The sequence below is a fragment of the Diaphorina citri genome, unplaced genomic scaffold, assembly GCF_000475195.1.
Source record: "Diaphorina citri unplaced genomic scaffold, Diaci psyllid genome assembly version 1.1 scaffold15, whole genome shotgun sequence".
Classification (NCBI taxonomy): domain Eukaryota; kingdom Metazoa; phylum Arthropoda; class Insecta; order Hemiptera; family Psyllidae; genus Diaphorina; species Diaphorina citri.
In genome coordinates, this window is record NW_007377454.1 from 505,310 (window position 1) to 523,180 (window position 17,871).

Consider the following 17,871-nt stretch of genomic DNA (forward strand, 5'->3'; position numbering starts at 1 on the left):
CTTAACGTCCCGAAATCGAAGAGAGAAGGAAGACAGGATATGAGAAAGCCAGAACGAACATCATCCCATCAGGATAAAATCCGCCCCGGGCGGGAATGAAACCCGCGGCCTAGCGCTTACGAGGCAGACGCACTACCAACTAAGCTAACTAGGCTGGCCCCTATTTTTTATTGCATATTCGTTTTCTACGTTAAATTTGAAGTATAATCGACTACTCACTTGAATTTTTGCGATTCGCGGTTTTCGCGGAATCCGCGAATCCTATAATTTATTAAAAGGTACGTGTGTGACATATCAAATCATGTTGTTTTTTACTTCTAAATATTTTTGTGATATTATTTTTGGAATCTAATGCCTTTTTTTACGTACCTTTAAATGAATTATAGGATTTGCGGATTTCGCGAACAGTCAAAAATGAAGTGAATTGAAAAAATATTATCACCACAATGTTTAGAAGTAAAAACAGCATGATTTGGTATGTCACACACGTACCTTTAAATGAATTATATGATTCGCGGATTTCGCGAACACCGCGAACAATCAAAAATGAAGTGAATTGAAAAAATAATATCGCCACAAGATTTAGAAGTAAAAAATAGTATGATTTGATATGTCACACACGTACCTTTGAAAAACATGTAGGATTCGCGGATTTCGCGAACAACGCGCAAATTGCAAACAGTGAAATATTGGACCAAATCGAAAAATTAATGAGACCATAAGATTTGGGAGCAAAAAAACACTCAGATTTGAGGTCACACTTGTACTTTATAAGCACTTTTGTGATTCGCGTTTTTCGCGAATTCCGCGAAAACCGCGAATCGCAAAAATTCGAGTGAGTAGTCGATTATTCTTCAAATTTAACGCAGAAAACGAATATGCAATAAAAAATAGGGGTTCTAATTTAAAAATCCAAAGTTGGTACCCGATTCGCGGACTTCGCGAAATTTTTCGCGAATCGCGATATTGCCAAAATGTCCGCTTCAAAAATCAAAAAGTTACGGTTTTTTTTGTTTTTCGAAATTTCGAACAGGCTCCGAGAAAATCAATTAAAGCATAAATTCTGGGACACCCTGTATATTTAGGACTAGCGTCGAGTTTCAAATTTCAAATCTTGTCAAACTTACGACCAATGAGATTGAGTTTTTCGGGTGCGTGTTATTTGGAAACCACGTGTTGACGCACTTCTGTTGCTATGGTTACAAGCTTTCAGGTTAGAACTTCAAGTTCGAGACTCACCAAACTCTAATGGCTGCCGTTTTCTTCTAATAAGAATTATTCATTAACTCACCAACTTCAAATGTCTATCACGAACTTGTTTCTTCACTTTTCGTAAACATTTTTATTGCAAATTGAAGGAAAATTCTTCTACTTTTATTTGATTATATTTTATTTTCACAATAACTAAAATTAAAAAACAATAAAAAAACAATAAAAATACAGGAGCTACAAATCAAACTACTTTCTCTAAAAAAGGCGATGTTGCCAACCCGATCTTAATGAATAAGTAAAGGGAAAAATCTGAAAATCGGCAAAAGTTGCACTGGGCGCCGCCCACGGGCGGAATAAAACGCTTTTTTGGCGGTTTTCACTAAACGGAACACTAAAGAGATATCGAAAAAGTTATGAGAGTAGCCCCCCCCCCCCCCAAAAAACCAAACCTAAAACCCTCCACTTAAGAAGCGGTAGCGCTCCGCCCCGCCAAGTCAAGAAAGTTTGACCGCGCTACTAGAGATATTATACGCGACAGGGAAAGTAGCCGTTTTCAGGTAGTTGTAGACAGACAACTACAAATGATGGAAGAAAACGGATTGCGTGTGTGTGTTGGGGCATGAAAGAAGACCAAGTTGAAAAAAAATGTCATCAAAATCGGTTAAGTTTAGCCGGAGATATTTGACTTTGAAAAACGTCAAATTTTTCATCATTTTCTGCTGTTGCTTCCGCTTCTTCTTTGACGTTGACCGCTCTACAGCCTAAACCACTTGACCGATTTTGATGGTTGATGGCTCATTTTTTTTTCTCGTGAGTGGTAGGTGTGCCTTTTCATATTTTCAAGGCACCCAAAGGGGCCCTTCGGCCTTAAATATTTGATAAAAGAGTGACTTTTGGGGGGAAAATTCCAAATTATATCGCTCGAGTTGATTAATAAGGAAGTTTTGTACTACGTAGAGTCAAAAGTCGGAGTGTCCGAGTGGTAAGGAGTGTGGTCTCTGACAAACTGCTGAGCGGGTGGGATGGGGACAGACGGACAGACGACACCGAAGCGAATACAATACCCCGCCCCTTATACCTTTTTAGTCCGTCCTTCCTTTATTTTTTACTAATAATAAAAGGTATAGTGGACGGACTATTGTATTCGCTTCGGTGTCTGTCAGTCAGTCTGTCCCCATAGAAGGACTTATCCAAACCTGGTCGACCTATATATCAAATTAAAGGTCTTTTTACCAGGATCACGAAAATGGTGGTGCGAATTTTGTCCAGAAAACCATAAATGCAAAAAACCAAAAAAACTGGTTTTTGCGGGATATTTTTCACATTTTCTCACACAAATGAGCTCTGATCTTGAAATTTGTCGCGACGACCTATGAACTCAAAGCGAGAAAGTTTTTGAATCAGTGGTTATTTTAAGACCGGTTTTAGCGTCATCTATGTTAAGCTACGCCGAGCAAGGCCAATAAATGGATGGGTGACTTGAACATTATATTGGGAATAAAGGGAGAACGGGCTCTAGTCTTGATTTTAAATCATTACATAAAAGTAAAATCAAAAAATCAAATCAAGAATAATAATAAACTGAATAAGTAGGTACATAGGTACTGATTTTCTCTAATCACGATCGAATAAACTACGGGCTAAAAAATTCCCGGAGGGACGGGCCCATATGTAGGTACTGATTTTCTCTAATCACTACGGGCTAAAAAATTCCCGGAGGGACGGACCCTGCTTGTTTAATTAACGTACTGGTTTTCTCTAATCACTACGGGCTAAAAAATTCCCGGAGGGACGGACCCTGCTTGTTTATATATACAGGGTGTCCCGCGAACGACTGTACAACGCTTGAGGGTTGATGCAGGACCTAAAGGGCTACCAGAAAAAGCTATCTGGGAAAAGTCATGGAATTTCATTCTGAGAAAAGCGTATAAACCCTGTAATATAAATAAAGTATTCTCTTAACTCTTATGTTGTCAAAGTCTTACAATAAGAGTAAATTTTATGTCCCTGCTGGGATTTGAACCGGCGACCCCTTGTTTACCAGGAATCTTTTATCTCGATTTTTGTTACTTGAATCTAATATGAACGAAAGGTATGTATGAGTATCTGTTATTTTAAACTTGTTTAGGGAAGCAAATGTTAGATTGCTTGATTATTTTAAGTGTGTAATAATAACTAATTTTGAATAAAAATAAATAAACAAAATAATTATTAAGCTGGTTAAGATATTAATGTCTTTTTTTTAAGATTTGATTTTGCCTTCCCCTTATTTTTCCAAGAAGTTTGACAGAGGGAACTCTGTAGGTAAATGCTAAGGTCTTATCGTCCCGAAATCGAAAAAAGCAGGAACACAGGATAGGAGAAAGCCAGCCGTTCCGAGAACGAACCTTATCCGTTCAGGATAAAATCCGCCCCGGGCGGTAATCGAACCCGCGGCCTAGCGCTTACAAGGCAGACGCGCTACCAACTAAGCTACCTAGACCGGCATTTTTATGTTTGACCTAATCCTATAATAACACTGGTCACAGCTCATTTGTGAAAGCTCCTTTTGTGGTAATTTTCCATTGACGTGACTTCTGAACAAGTACCGCGAATTGTGAATGGAAGTTATACTGTGACGTCACTCTTATGCACCTGCCGTGTGAATCAAGTTTCGACGTCTCATGTTATACCAGATAAGCTCCCTGTCCCCCTCTCCTCCGCCATGTTGGATTTCCCACAGCTTGGTGCGGTATTCCGGATGTGACCAGAGGAATCTGCTCAGGACTGAAACAAAAAAAAAAATCGCATAGAAATATTGGGACCAAAATAGATCAGATGCGCTTACTTGGGTGATGTTTCGAAGTCATAGAGCAAGAAAAATAAGGAAGAACGGAATTTTTCTTTTTCTTCTCCGACTTCTAGATACCGAGATAAATCGATTTAAAAAATACCGGTAAATCGTGAACTTTGACGTCACGGCATAGGCTCCCGTAGGCGATGACGTCATAATTTATGACTCTCGCTTCGTTTGTGCGCAAGCGTTTCTGCGCATATTGACGTAAAATCTGACGTCACAACTCTTTGAACTTTTTCATTAGAACAACAATTAAAAATTGAATTTTCGACCTTTTAAAGTTACTTTTTCGGAGTTTTGACCTCAGATTCGGATTTTTCACAACTTTTTACGTAGGAATCGACCTTTTATTAAGAATATTTTCCCAATTGCAACTCCTCTATTGTAGGAATGGAATGAAAGAATGAAAATCTAATACCCGCTAAGTACTCACGCTTAAGGTCTTTCAAACGGTCTGACAGAACTAGGTGTGTTTGATCGTAAGAATAAAAATTCTAGAATTATGTTTTTTTTTTTTACAACAGAGGACTTGTCTCGAAAGCGAAGAGAGAAGGAAGACAGAATAGGAGAAAGCCAACCGTTCCGAGAACGAACCTTAACCCATCAGGATAAAATCCGTCCCGGGCGGGAATCGAACCCGTAACCTAGCGTTTAGAAGGCAGATGTGCTTCAATCAAATCCGAGTGAAATGGCGAGGCAGAAAAGCCTGCTAACATGAGCAATTAAAACGCTACTGCTTCTCACATGCCGCAAAAAACTTCCTTTTTGACGCTTTGGTCAACAAAAGAACACCTTTAATTAGGGTTGCCAACCGTACGTTATTTCCCGGAACAATCCGTATTTTTGTCAAAAATCAAATGTTCCGCCGGAACACACCCTTGTTCCGGTTTTTTTCCAAATCTATGGAAAATACGGGAACTGACTAATGAACAGAAAGAAATACAAAAAAAAAAAAGTTTAAAAAGATAGGTACCTAGGTAGGTAGGTAGGTATGTACGAAAAACACAAAAACCCGCGAGTCAAGTAGGTAGTGTAGTGTAGGTAGTAACGTACTAGTACGGATGTATTGGCAACCCTACCTTTAACACACATTTGCATTTTCGTCGCTCGTGAGACTCGAACCCGAAACCTTCTGCTCCGCAAGTGCATTACCAGACCGTATTACCTGCGTACATACTACTGGATATGGGTGAGCTAAACCCGAGGTCCTCCCCAGGCTGTCGTCTCATCAGCTCCCATTTGCACTTGCAACCGAAAGTGCAAATTTTCGTCGCTTGTGAGACTCGAAGCCGAAACCTTCTGCTCCGCAAGTGCGTTACCAGACCGTATTACCTGCGTACATACTACTGGATATGGGTGAGCTAAACCCGAGGTCCTCCCCAGGCTGTCGTCTCATCAGCTCCTCCAACAGGGAAAGCACATGTCCCTTCTGTCTGTACTGGGGAAGCACAAATATCGTGTCCAGAGTAAGCATTGTGTATTGTTCACTCAGCTCCTCGATCCAGCATCCTGAGGGAGAAAAAAAAAACCAGACCGATTGAGTTTTTACTTTCCTTATTTAAAGAGATTTCACAGAAGGAACTGTAACTGCCAAGGTTTTATCGTATCTTTCCGAAAGGGAAGGAAGAAAGAAGACAGGATAGGAGAAAGTCGAGAAAGCAAGCCGTTCCGAGAACGAACCTTGTCTGTTTAGAATGAAGTTCTCCCCGAGCGGCATAGGTAGTAAAAGATTACAGTCAAACCTGGATAGTTCAGAACTCAAGGAAAACTCGAAAATGGAGGTTTTTGCTTTATTCTTGCCAGCCTAGATAGCTTGGCGGGTAGAGCGTCTACCTTGTAAGCGCTAGGCCACGGGTTCGATTCCCGCCCGGGGCGTACTTTTTCCTAAACAGATAACGCTCAAACCAGAGTGGAGCATAAAGCATCGTTAATGCCTTGGGCATTCTCTTCCAAACCTTCTGCTCCGCAAGTGCGTTACCAGACCGTATTACCTGCGTACATACTACTGGATATGGGCGAGCTAAACCCGAGGTCCTCCCCAGGCTGTCGTCTCATCAGCTCCTCCAACAGGGAAAGCACATGTCCCTTCTGTCTGTATTGGGGAAGCACAAATATCGTGTCCAGAGTAAGCATTGTGTATTGTTCACTCAGCTCCTCGATCCAGCAGCCTGAGGGAGAGCAAAAAAACAGACCGATTGAGTTTTTACTTTCCTTATTTAAAGAGATTTCACAGAAGGAACTGTAACTGCCAAGCTTTTATCGTCACTTATCTTTCCGAAAGGGAAGGAAGAAAGAAGACAGGATAGGAGAAAGTCAAGAAAGCCAGCCGTTCCGAGAACGAACCTTGTCTGTTTAGAATGAAGTTCTCCCCGAGCGGCATAGTAAAAGATTACAGTCAAACCTGGATAGTTCAGAACTCAAAGAAACTCGAAAATAGAGGTTTTTGCTTTATTCTTGCCAGCCTAGTTAGCTTGGCGGGTAGAGCGTCTGCCTTGTAAGCGCTAGGTCGCGAGAAAGCCAGCCGTTCCGAAAACGAACCTTGTCTGTTTAGAATGAAGTTCTCCCCGAGCGGCATAGTAAAAGATTACAGTCAAACCTGGATAGTGCAGAACTCAAGGAAACTCGAAAATGGAGATTTTTGCTTTATTCTTGCCAGCCTAGTTAGCTTGGCGGGTAGAGCGTCTGCCTTGTGAGCGCTAGGCCACGGGTTCGATTCCCGCCCGGGGCGTACTTTTTCCTAAACAGATAACGCTCAAACCAGAGTGGAGCATAAAGCATCGAGGTACAGCGAAGCGATGACTTCAAACTGATTAGAACTGTGAGCAAAAAGCTCTATGCTCCTTTTCACTCTGTTTTAGCCCAAAAGGCTCGTTCTCGTCGCGGGTTCGATTCCCGCCCGGGGCGTACTTTTTCCTAAACAGATAACGCTCAAACCAGAGTGGAGCATAAAGCATCGAGGTACAGGGAAGCGATAACTTCAAACTGATTAGAACTGTGAGCAAAAAGCTCTCTGCTCCTTTTCACTCTGTTTTAGCCCAAAAGGCTCGTTCTCGGAACGGCTGGCTTTCTCCTATCCTGTCTTCCTTCTCTCTTCCCTTTCGAGACGAAAGACCTTAGCAATTACAGTTCCCTCTGTCAAACCTCTTGAAAAATTAAAAAAAGTACTCTGGTCTTACCCTATATTTATTTACACGCTAAGCAACAAGGTCATATGTGAGAAAAAAAAAGTCAGGGCAACTTGGACAAGACTCCTTGCTCCCGTTACCTTTAGGTTTGAGGGTGCAAAATCCGGCGGGCTCTCCTTGCACCCAAAGCAAGCACACTGCATCCCATCAAACCTCTTCAAAAATTAAAAAAGTACTCTGGTCTTACCCTATATTTATTTACACGCTAAGCAACAAGGCCATATGTGAGAAAAAAAAGTCAGGGCAACTTTGACAAGACTCCTTGCTCCCGTTACCTTTAGGTTTGAGGGTGCAAAATCCGGCGGGCTCTCCTTGCACCCAAAGCAAGCACACTGCATCCCCAGGGTCCGCCATGTCAAAGCTACACTCATTGAGCTCCGTACTGGGGGAGTATTGAGCGAGTAGCGACTCGTAGACCCGGGTATCATCTTTGTCTGTCACCTGAAATCGAGAATAAATGGTCCTCACTATATTTATGAATTTTGGCCTGAAGACAGGATAGGAAAAAGCAGGCCGTTCCGAGAGCGAACATTATCGCATCAGGATAAAATCCACCGCGGGCGGGAAACGAACCCGCGGCCTAGCGCTTACAAGGTAGACGCGCTACCAACCAAGCTAACTAGGCTGGTAAAAAAAAGGTACCGACATAAATGTTAAATAAATGGAAAATCTGGACAATCGTAATATTTTTGAGCAACGTTTTCCGTGGCTGAGTGGGTAAGAGCGTCAATATGTCCAGGTTTGATTTCCGGCGGAGGTGAAATTTTTAGAACTCTTAAAATCTCACTTACCTCTTTCCATCCATCTTTCATATCTGCTTGATTAGGTAGGTACGAGAAGACAATGTTTATAAGTAGGTTAGGTACCTACGATTTTGTCCTACTCCCGCGGTAGGTAGGTAGCTAATCCCCGAGTCAACTCCTAATTATCTTCACTAAAAAATAATATTGTAAGTCCTGAGTAGGTAGGTCATGCCTAGAAAAATATTATAAATGATCTATACTTCTATACGTGTGTGCCTACTTATTATTATTATTTAAACAAGCGCTATTTGTAAAGGTGTAAAAAAGAAAATCAGGTAGCAGGCAATAAAAAATAAATATCTAAACACAAACACAACAAACAAAGAAAACGAACAAAAAACTTCGCGCAAAGTTAACGCGAAACAATTCACATTGCGGTAGGTTACCTACATACGAGTAACGAGTACGTTCTTACTGACAGATTAGAATAATGCCATATTTGCCAAAGTCGAGTGGCGATTGAAACACATGCTGTACCTACCTAACCGAGGCTTTGATAACATCACATGAACCTCTTGAGAGTTACAGGGCCAGTTCCGGGGTGCACTAAGCGTTCTAAGAACTATCAATCTCAAGTTTACGGGAGTAAAGTTCGTCCATTCGGTTCCCGCCCTGGGCGAACTTTATCCTAAACAGATAAGGTTCGTTCTCGGAATGGCTGGCTTTCTCCTATCATGTCGTCCTTCTCTCTTCGCTTTTGGGACCTTTGCTTTTGGAAAGCCAGCCCTCCCGAAAACGAAAATTATGTCTTGGTCTCTTGGATAAAGAGTTCGCCCGGGGGTAAATCAAACCTGCGACCTAGCGCTTACAAGGCAGTCGTGCTACCCCCCCAAGGCTTTCTATTTTCTATTCTTATATACTACTAGGACTGCGTCAGAGTTGCGTTCAACTCTTGACGTTCGCGTACTTCCCGTTAAGACTTGAGGAAAAACATTGATATGGTAATTTTAGGTAGGTATTCACCTATTTATTTATCGATAGAAAACTACACGCGTGTTTCATTATCACGTGCTCAAAATGACAGGGTGTGTCCCGTATGTTGTTCAACATACCGGGTGTCGCAAGCAACGTTGAGCTTGGCTAGTACCTGGATGCGGGAGACCATCTTTGCAATCGCGCGGCTTTTTCCGACCCTCACTCAGGCTGGGTGATGTTAGAATAGAATAGAATAGAATATACCTTGTTTATCCTGCTCGAATGAGACTAAAAAGTCCCTTTACCCCAGCAGTCTAAACAAGGTCTCGTGTATTTTATGGGTTTAACATGGTACAACTTGAAAATCAAGACAACCTGGAGATTCTGGCCGTAAGATTTAAAATTAAAAGTAGGAAATTCGTTGTAAGTACGGTGTACATTCAATATCTAAGAGTACTTTTTTTGCACTTGTCTGGCTGGGGGAATTTAAACAGGGAGTATACCAGCCTGAATGTCCCTTGCTAAAGAAATAACAAAGGTTCAGTGCAAAGGGCATCCTCTTGTAAAATTTGTAGCCAGAACCAAATGTCAGCTCAAAGCAATCACCCTAGTTAGGGCTGATTGAGAGGCCGACAAAAACACCAACCCCATCTGTACACAGGAATAGGTGAAGAAAAAGAAAAGGAGGAGACAAGATTTGTTTTTGAAACAGCTGGTTTTCTCCTATCCTGTGTTTGGCTTTGGGATGATGAGACCTCAATAGTTGCTGTAGCCAGCCTAGTTAGCTTAGTTGGTAGTGCGTCTGCCTTGTAAGCGGTAGGCCACAGGTTTGATTCCCGCCCGGGGTGGATTTTATCCTGCTGGGATAATGTTTGTTCTCGGAAAGGCTTGCTCTTTCCTATCCTGTCTTCAGGCCAATATTCATAAGAAGTGAGGACCATTTATTCTTGATTTCAGGTGACAGACAAAGATGATACCCGGATCTACGAGTGGCTACTCACTCAATACTTCTCTCTTTGATTTCGGGACAATAAGACCATAGCAGTTACAGTTCCCTCTATCAAACCTTTTCTAAAGGTCTATGAGTGGCTACTTGCTCAATACTTCTCTCTTCGATTTTGGGACAATAAGACCATAGCAGTTGCAGTTCCCTCTATCAAACCTTTTCTAATCTTCTTCCTCCTACCCTTTCTTTTCCTACTTAAATAGGGTCAGTAAAGTAAAGTAAATAGGGTCAGTAAAGTAAAGTAAATAGGGTCAGTAAAGTAGGTAAAGTAAATAGGGTCAGTCAGTGTAAATGTAGATAAACCTTTTCTAATAGTTATGTAATGATTTTTCACATTGTAGGTATGAATTCAGAAGAAATGAATCACTATCACCTGCTGCACACCCCCACCACTGTCACTATCAGCAACAACAACAACACCTACACTCAGTTTCCCTTGAAAATGTCTATGAAATAGAGTAAATAGGATCAGTCAGTGTAAACGTAGATAAACCTTTTCTAATAGTAATGTAATGATTTTTCACATTGTAGGTATGAATTCAGAAGAAATGAATCAGTCAGTCAGTGTAAACGTAGATAAACCTTTTCTAATAGTAATGTAATGATTTTTCACATTGTAGGTATGAATTCAGAAGAAATGAATCACTATCACCTGCTGCACTGAAAGAAATTGGGATACAGAGGAAACCCGCTTCCGAATCAACATTGGAAAAGTTATATGAAAAAGAGAAAGATGTAAGTGGGGTCAATTTTATTTTCCTTATCCCTTAGGAAGAAGAGCAGTTAGTTGAAATTTTTGATGGTAAGTTTTTAGGTGCAGTGGTTGGTGATGTTGAAAGAAATTGGGATACAGAGGAAACCTGCTTCCGAATCAACATTGGAAAAGTTATATGAAAAAGAGAAAGATGTAAGTGGGGTCGATTTTATTTTCCTTATCCCTTAGGAAGAAGAGCAGTTAGTTGAAATTTTTGATGGTAAGTTTTTAGGTGCAGTGGTTGGTGATGATATCTTGACCACTTTTTGGTGGTTTTCAGCTTAATTGACTAAAGATTGGAGATATGAAAAAGTTACAGAAAAAATCCCCCTAAAACCACTTATTATTAATAGGTATCAAAGAAATTTCAACCCTTTTTATGATAATGCTGTTTCTTTGAGTGATTATATCACATTTCTGATAATTAACATGGAAAGAAATGAAAACAGAGAGACCGATGACTAAAATAAAAATTGTGGACTTCAAATTTAAAACCTTTTTTTTTTTTTCATTTTGTTTGTCTTACAGGTGGATTTGGATAACTGGACAAATATTCGAGGCCCAAGACCTTGGGAAGATATGAGCGTGATTGAAAAGATGAAGGAAGAAAATTTAGCCAAGAAGAAAAAGAAGCTGGCAGAGAGTTAGATGTTACATGTAACTAGAAGAAACCAAACCATTGTAGATTAGTCTGTACATATTACATAACATTCTTCTCTTGGTGATAGCAGTGCAATAGTCCTAAACAAAAATGGACATGTCACACAAACACAAGGGATCAAGAAGAGACTGCCTTAACATAATGTCTTGTTGATAGTGGTCAATGTGCTTGCCTGTTAAACAGGAGGGTGTGGGTTTAATCCCAGCCAAGATATGGAATTTTATTCCCAATAGAAATAAAATTAACAACTAAAGTAGTACTCTACTGCTGGGGTTAGGGGACTTTACACATTATTTTATAGTGCTGAAAAAAGCACATTATCAAAACACACACACATTACCTTGAAAGGTAGCCCATCTGCCTTGGCGGCAGAGAGTTAGATTTTACATGTAACTAGAAGAAACCAAACCATTGTAGATTAGTCTGTACATATTACATGACATTCTTCTCTTGGTGATAGCAGTGCGATAGTCCTAAACAAAAATGGACATGGCACACAAACACAAGGGATCAAGAAGAGACTGCCTTAACATAATGTCTTGGTGATAGTGGTCAATGTGCTTGCCTGTTAAACAGGAGGGTGTGACTTTAATCCCAGCCAAGGCATGGAATTTTATTCCCAATAGAAATTAACAACTAAAGTAGTACTCTACTGCTGGGGTTAAGAGACTTTACACATTATTTTATAGTGCTGAAAAAAGCACATTATCAAAACACACACACACATTACCTTGAAAGATAGCCCATCTGCCTTGTAAGCGCAAGGTCATGGGTTCGATTACCACCGGGGGCGGATTTTATCCTAAACAGATAAAGTTCGTTTTCGGAACGGCTGGCTTCAATTAATTCAATTCAATAAAGCATTTATTTTGTACAAATGTACGTTTGCTTGTTTACATGGAAATTACATATCAATACAGAATACAGAATAGAGAATACAGAATACATAATTACAAACATAATGAATACAGAGAGCAACACCTGAAATGTGACGAGCGTAAAGGAAGAAGGGGAAGAAGAGGAAGGGGAAGAACAAGAAGAAGAAGAGGAGGAGGAGGAGAAAGAGGAAAAAGAATATGGGGAGGAAGAAAAAGAAGAAGAAGAAGGGGAAGAAGAGGAAGAAGAAGGGGAAGAAGAAGAGGAAGAAGAAGGGGAAGAAGAAGAGGAAGGGGAAGAAGAAGAAGAAGAAGAAGAGGAGGAGGAGGAGAAAGCGGAAAAAGAATATGGGGAAGAAGAAAAGAAGAAGGGGAAGAAGAAGAGGAAGGGGAAGAAGAAGAGGAAGAAGAAGGGGAAGAAGAAGAAGAAGAAGAGGAGGAGAAAGCGGAAAAAGAATATGGGGAAGAAGAAAAGAAGAAGAAGGGGAAGAAGAAGAGGAAGGGGAAGAACAAGAAGGGGAAGAACAAGAAGAAGAAGAAGAAGAAGAAGAAGAGGAGGAGGAGGAGGAGGAGGAGGAGGAGGAGGAGAAAGAGGAAAAAGAGGAAAAAGAATATGGGGAGGAAGAAAAGAAGAAGAATATATGTATATTTATTAAATTAATGTTAATTTTTTAAACCAAAACTCACGTTAGATCTGATTCCAGCCGAAGCATCTCCTGTTTGTACAAATCCTCTTCCCGATTGATTCTCATACAGTCTGCATCCCCACTGAATAACCTCAGGCCGTCATTTCCTGACACCAAAATGGCTCTGATCTTGATGAACGTATCCTTAATGGATTCCCTTGTAGAATGGGCTTGAGCTTGTGACATACGGCGAAGATTTCGCATATCCTGACGAAGATCCTTGGCTTTCTTCTGTAAGCCTCTGAGCTGGTTGTACATTTCAGGAGTGAGTTGAAGATCAGCTGAAATGTTTAAGAAAAAGTTTGTTTGTTTTGTTTTGTTTTTTGTTTGTTTTTTTTTCCATGGCCTGGATTCGACTGCGAAAAGCTACTTTACTCTGAAAAGATACTTTACAGCTCAGTTAGGAACAAGCTTAACTCCGTCCACAAAAAGCTCACACTGAGGCTTAGGTGTAGGGGCAAACAGTCCTCAAAAATGGGTTAATCTTATTCGAATCTAGGGCCCCCGGTTTGGTCACTAAGAATTTATTCGAGATTCTTGTACTTCACTTTCCAGAATAAACCTAAAGGAAAATTTCGTGTCTAAGGAGGTAACTTTTGTACGCTAGCTCCGGGTCTATTTTCGTATAGTCCGATAGCCATTATGACAAATATTTACCTCGGTACAAACTGTGAGGTGGCTCGTACTGGCCTGTGGATCCAGTTGACACTAGAGGTTTCAAATGAACAGGTTTATGTCGGTCCCGCTCTGCAAAAATATCAAAACCCAATTTTCTTTTACCACCAAAAAAGCCTCCTGTAGAATTAATTAGGTGGATATAAATTTATGATAAGTAGGTAACAAGTAACCAATAAGGAGGGTAAATAAGACTAAACGATCACCATATGAGCCTAAACTTTGGATCAAAATTCAGCTAATCGAAATAATTAATGTTGACTGAAAACTTGAACCAGAATTTAATGAACGCCCGACAATTATTTTTGATTATGCAATGTGCCAAACGAAGTTTATTTACCTTGCGATGATGAGCGGGACAGTAAAAATTTTAGAATTATAATGTTTTTTTTTTTTTTTTTTTTACAACAGAGGACTTGTCTCGAAAGCAAAGAAAGAAGGAAGACAGAACATGAGAAAGCCAGCCGTTCCGAGAACGAACATTATCCCTTCAGGATAAAATCCGCCCTGGGCGGGAATCGAACCCGTGACCTAGCGGTTACAAGACAGATGTGCTTCGATCAAATCCGAGTGAAATGGCGAGGCAGAAAAGTCTGCTAACATGAGCAATTAAAACCCTACTGCTTCTTACACGCCGCAAACAGCTTCCTTTTTGACGCTTTGGTCAACAAAAGAACACCTTTAACACAAATTTGCACTTGCAACCGAAAGTGCAAATTTTCGTCGCTAGGTCAACAAAAGAACACCTTTAACACAAATTTGCACTTGCAACCGAAAGTGCAAATTTTCGTCGCTGGGTCAACAAAAGAACACCTTTAACACAAATTTGCACTTGCAATCGAAAGTGCAAATTTTCGTCGCTTAGGTCAACAAAAGAACACCTTTAACACAAATTTGCAATTGCAACCGAAAGTGCAAATTTTCGTCGCTCGTGACACTCGAACCCGAAACCTTCTGCTCAGCAAGTGCGTTACCAGACCGTATTACCTGCGTACATACTACTGGATATGGGCGAGCTAAACCCGAGGTCCTCTCCAGGCTGTCGTCTCATCAGCTCCTCCAACAGGGAAAGCACATGTCCCTTCTGTCTGTACTGGGGAAGCACAAATATCGTGTCCAAAGTAAGCATTGTGTATTGTTCACTCAGCTCCTCGATCCAGCAGCCTGAGGGAGAGCAAAAAAAAACAGACCGATTGAGTTTTTACTTTCCTTATTTAAAGAGATTTCACAGAAGGAACTGTAACTACCAAGTTTTTATCGTATCTTTCCGAAAGGGAAGGAAGAAAGAAGACAGGATAGGAGAAAGTCGAGAAAGCCAGCCGTTCCGAGAACGAACCTTGTCTGTTTAGATTTTTAGAATGAAGTTCTCCCCGAGCGGCATAGTAAAAGATTACAGTCAAACCTGGATAGGTAGTTCAGCACTCAAGGAAACTCGAAAATAGAGGTTTTTGCTTTATTCTTGCCAGCCTAGTTAGCTTGGCGGGTAGAGCGTCTGCCTTGTAAGCGCTAGGCCGCGGGTTCGATTCCCGCCCGGAGCGTACTTTTTCCTAAACAGATAAGGCTCAAACCAGAGTGGAGTGGAGCGTAAAGCATCGAGGTACAGGGAAGCGATGACTTCAAACTGATTAGAACTGTGAGCAAAAAGCTCTATGCTCCTTTTCACTCTGTTTTAGCCCAAAAGGCTTGTTCTCGGAACGGCTGGCTTTCTCCTATCCTGTCTTCCTTCTCTCTTCCCTTTCGGGACGATAAGACCTTAGCAGTTACAGTTCCCTGCTTCGGTGGTGTAGTGGTCAAGACGCTCGCCTAAACAGGAGGGCTTGGTATAGAATTTTATCCTCAATATAATTTGAGAATTTGACCACAAAACAATAGTAGTAGCCTACTGCTGGAGTAAGGGGACTTTTCAGTCCTATGCGAGCAGTATAAATAAGCAATATTATTATTATTATTATTCCCTTCATCAAACCTCTTCAAAAATTAAAAAAGTAGATACTCTGGTCTTACCCTATATTTATTTAAACGCTAAGCAACAAGGCCATATGTGAGAAAAAAAAAGTCAGGGCAACTTTGACAAGACTCCTTGCTCCCGTTACCTTTAGGTTTGAGGGTGCAAAATCCGGCGGGCTCTCCTTGCAACTCTTCCCTTTCGGGACGATAAGACCTTAGCAGTTATAGTTCCCTCCATCAAACCTCTTCAAAAATTGAAAAAGTAGAAAAGTACTCTGGTCTTACTCTATATATTTATTTACACGCTAAGCAACAAGGCCATAATGTGAGAAGAAAAAGACAGGGCAACTTGGACAAGACTCCTTGCTCCCGTTACCTTTAAGTTTGAGGGTGCAAAATCCGGCGGGATCTCCTTGCACCCAAAGCAAGCACACTGCATCCCCAGGGTCCGCCATGTCAAAGCTACACTCATTGAGCTCCGTATTGGGGGAGTATTGAGCGAGTAGTGACTCGTAGACCCGGGTATCATCTTTGTCTGTCACCTGAAATCGAGAATAAATGGTCCTCACTATTTATGAATTTTGGCCTGAAGACAGGATAAGAAAAGGCAAGCCGTTCCGAGAACGAACATTATCCCATCAGGATAAAATCCACCGCGGGCGGGAAACGAACCCGCGGCCCAGCGCTTACAAGGTAGACGCGCTACCAACCAAGCTAACTAGGCTGATAAAAAAAGGTACCGACATAAATGTTAAATAAATAGAAAATCTGGACAATCTTAATATTTTTGAGCAACGTTTTCCGTGGCTGACTGAGTGGGTAAGAGCGTCAAAATGTCCAGGTTTGATTTCTGGCGGAGATGAAATTTTTAGAACTCTTAAAATCTCACTTACCTCTTTCCATCCATCTTTCATATCTGCTTGATTAGGTAGGTACGAGAAGACAATGTTTATAAGTAGGAAGAAGGTTAGGTACCTACCTACGATTTTGTCCTACTCCCGCGGTAGGTAGGTAGGTAGCTAATCCCCGAGTCAACTCCTAATTTATTATCTTCACTAAAAAATAATTGTAAGTCCTGAGTAGATAGGTCATGCCTAGAAAAATATTATAAATGATCTATACTTCTATAGGTGTGTATCTACTTATTATTATTATTATTTAAACAAGCGCTATTTGTAAAGGTGTAAAAAAGAAAATCAGGTAGCAGGTAGGCAATAAAAAATAAATATCTAAACACAAACACAACAAACAAAGAAAACGAACAAAAAACTTCGCGCAAAGTTATCGCGAAACAATTCACATTGCGGTAGGTTACCTACATACGAGTAACGAGTACGTTCTTACTGACAGATTGGAATAATGCCATATTTGCCAAAGTCGAGTGGCGATTGAAACACATGCTGTACCTAACCGAGGCTTTGATAACATCACATGAACCTCTTGAGAGTTACAGGGCCAGTTCCGACGTGCACCAAGCGTTCTAAGAACTATCAATCTCAAGTTTACGGGAGTAAAGTTCGTCCATTCGGTTCCCGCCTTAGGCGGACTTTATCCTAAGGAGATGAGGTTCGTTCTCGGAACGGCTGGCTTTCTCCTATCCTGTCGTCCTTCTCTCTTCGCTTTTGGGACCTTTGCCAGCCCTCCCGAAAACGAAAATTATATGTCTTGGTCTCTTGGATAAAGAGTTCGCCCGGGGGTAAATCAAACCCGCGACCTAGCGCTTACAAGGCAGTCGTGTTACCCCCCAAGGCTTTCTATTCTCTATTCTTATATACTAGGACTGCGTCAGAGTTACGTTTAACTCTTGACGTTCGCGTACCTCCCGTTAAGACTTGAGGAAAAACATTGATATGGTAATTTTAGGTAGGTATTTACCTATTTATTTATCGATAGAAAACTACACGTGTTTCATTATCACGTGCTCAAAATGACAGGGTGTGTCCCGTATGTTGTTCAACATACCGGGTGTCGCAAGCAACGTTGAGCTTGGCTAGTACCTGGATGGGGGACCATCTTTGCAATCGCGCGGCTTTTTCCGACCCTCACTCAGGCTGAGTGATGTGAGAATCTGAGAAGGCGGGTAACTTGTAGAAAAATGGAGGGTGAAACCCCCGTTGGTAAAAAAACAACAGTTACCTTATACAGTGACGTAAAAAGTATAAAAAAAAAACAAAAACAAAAAAAGAAAAACAAAAACAAAACAAAATTGGGTCCGAGCGGGAAGCGAACCCGCGACCTAACAGTTAAAAGGCAGGCGCGCTACCTGCCAAACTAACTAGGCTGACCAAATGACCTTGAAAAGATTCTTCCGCATTC

General features: G+C 41.0%; 2 protein-coding genes and 1 long non-coding RNA gene across 4 annotated transcripts; 1 reads left to right on the forward strand and 2 right to left on the reverse strand.

Moving 5' to 3' along the window:
• Window positions 1-3,629: 3,629 nt before the first annotated feature.
• Window positions 3,630-8,458, reverse strand: LOC103507358 (soluble lamin-associated protein of 75 kDa-like). 2 transcript variants are annotated; one of them, XM_026822323.1, is made up of 4 exons: window positions 8,025-8,458; window positions 7,509-7,674; window positions 5,381-5,557; window positions 3,630-3,978 (listed from the first exon to the last, which is right to left on the reverse strand). In XM_026822323.1, exons 1-4 carry the CDS (start codon window positions 8,043-8,045, stop codon window positions 3,839-3,841), a joined length of 504 nt encoding a protein of 167 aa, XP_026678124.1. In that variant the 5' UTR covers window positions 8,046-8,458; the 3' UTR covers window positions 3,630-3,838. The 2 variants fall into 2 exon arrangements, with proteins under 2 accessions (XP_026678124.1, XP_008470050.1); XM_008471828.3 differs by lacking the exon at window positions 5,381-5,557 and adding an exon at window positions 6,040-6,216 and having other exon boundaries at window positions 8,025-8,455.
• A 2,105-nt stretch (window positions 8,459-10,563) lies between these two features.
• Window positions 10,564-12,146, forward strand: LOC103507352. Its single transcript, XR_001809467.2, has 3 exons — window positions 10,564-10,692; window positions 11,240-11,720; window positions 12,111-12,146. It is a non-coding gene; the product is annotated as an uncharacterized LOC103507352 (long non-coding RNA).
• A 783-nt stretch (window positions 12,147-12,929) lies between these two features.
• LOC113466621 lies at window positions 12,930-16,916 on the reverse strand. Its single transcript, XM_026822185.1, has 6 exons — window positions 16,449-16,916; window positions 15,932-16,097; window positions 14,583-14,772; window positions 14,355-14,401; window positions 13,591-13,728; window positions 12,930-13,214 (listed from the first exon to the last, which is right to left on the reverse strand). The coding sequence occupies exons 1-6, from the start codon at window positions 16,467-16,469 to the stop codon at window positions 12,931-12,933; spliced, it is 846 nt and encodes a 281-aa protein (XP_026677986.1). The 5' UTR covers window positions 16,470-16,916; the 3' UTR covers window position 12,930.
• Window positions 16,917-17,871: the final 955 nt, after the last annotated feature.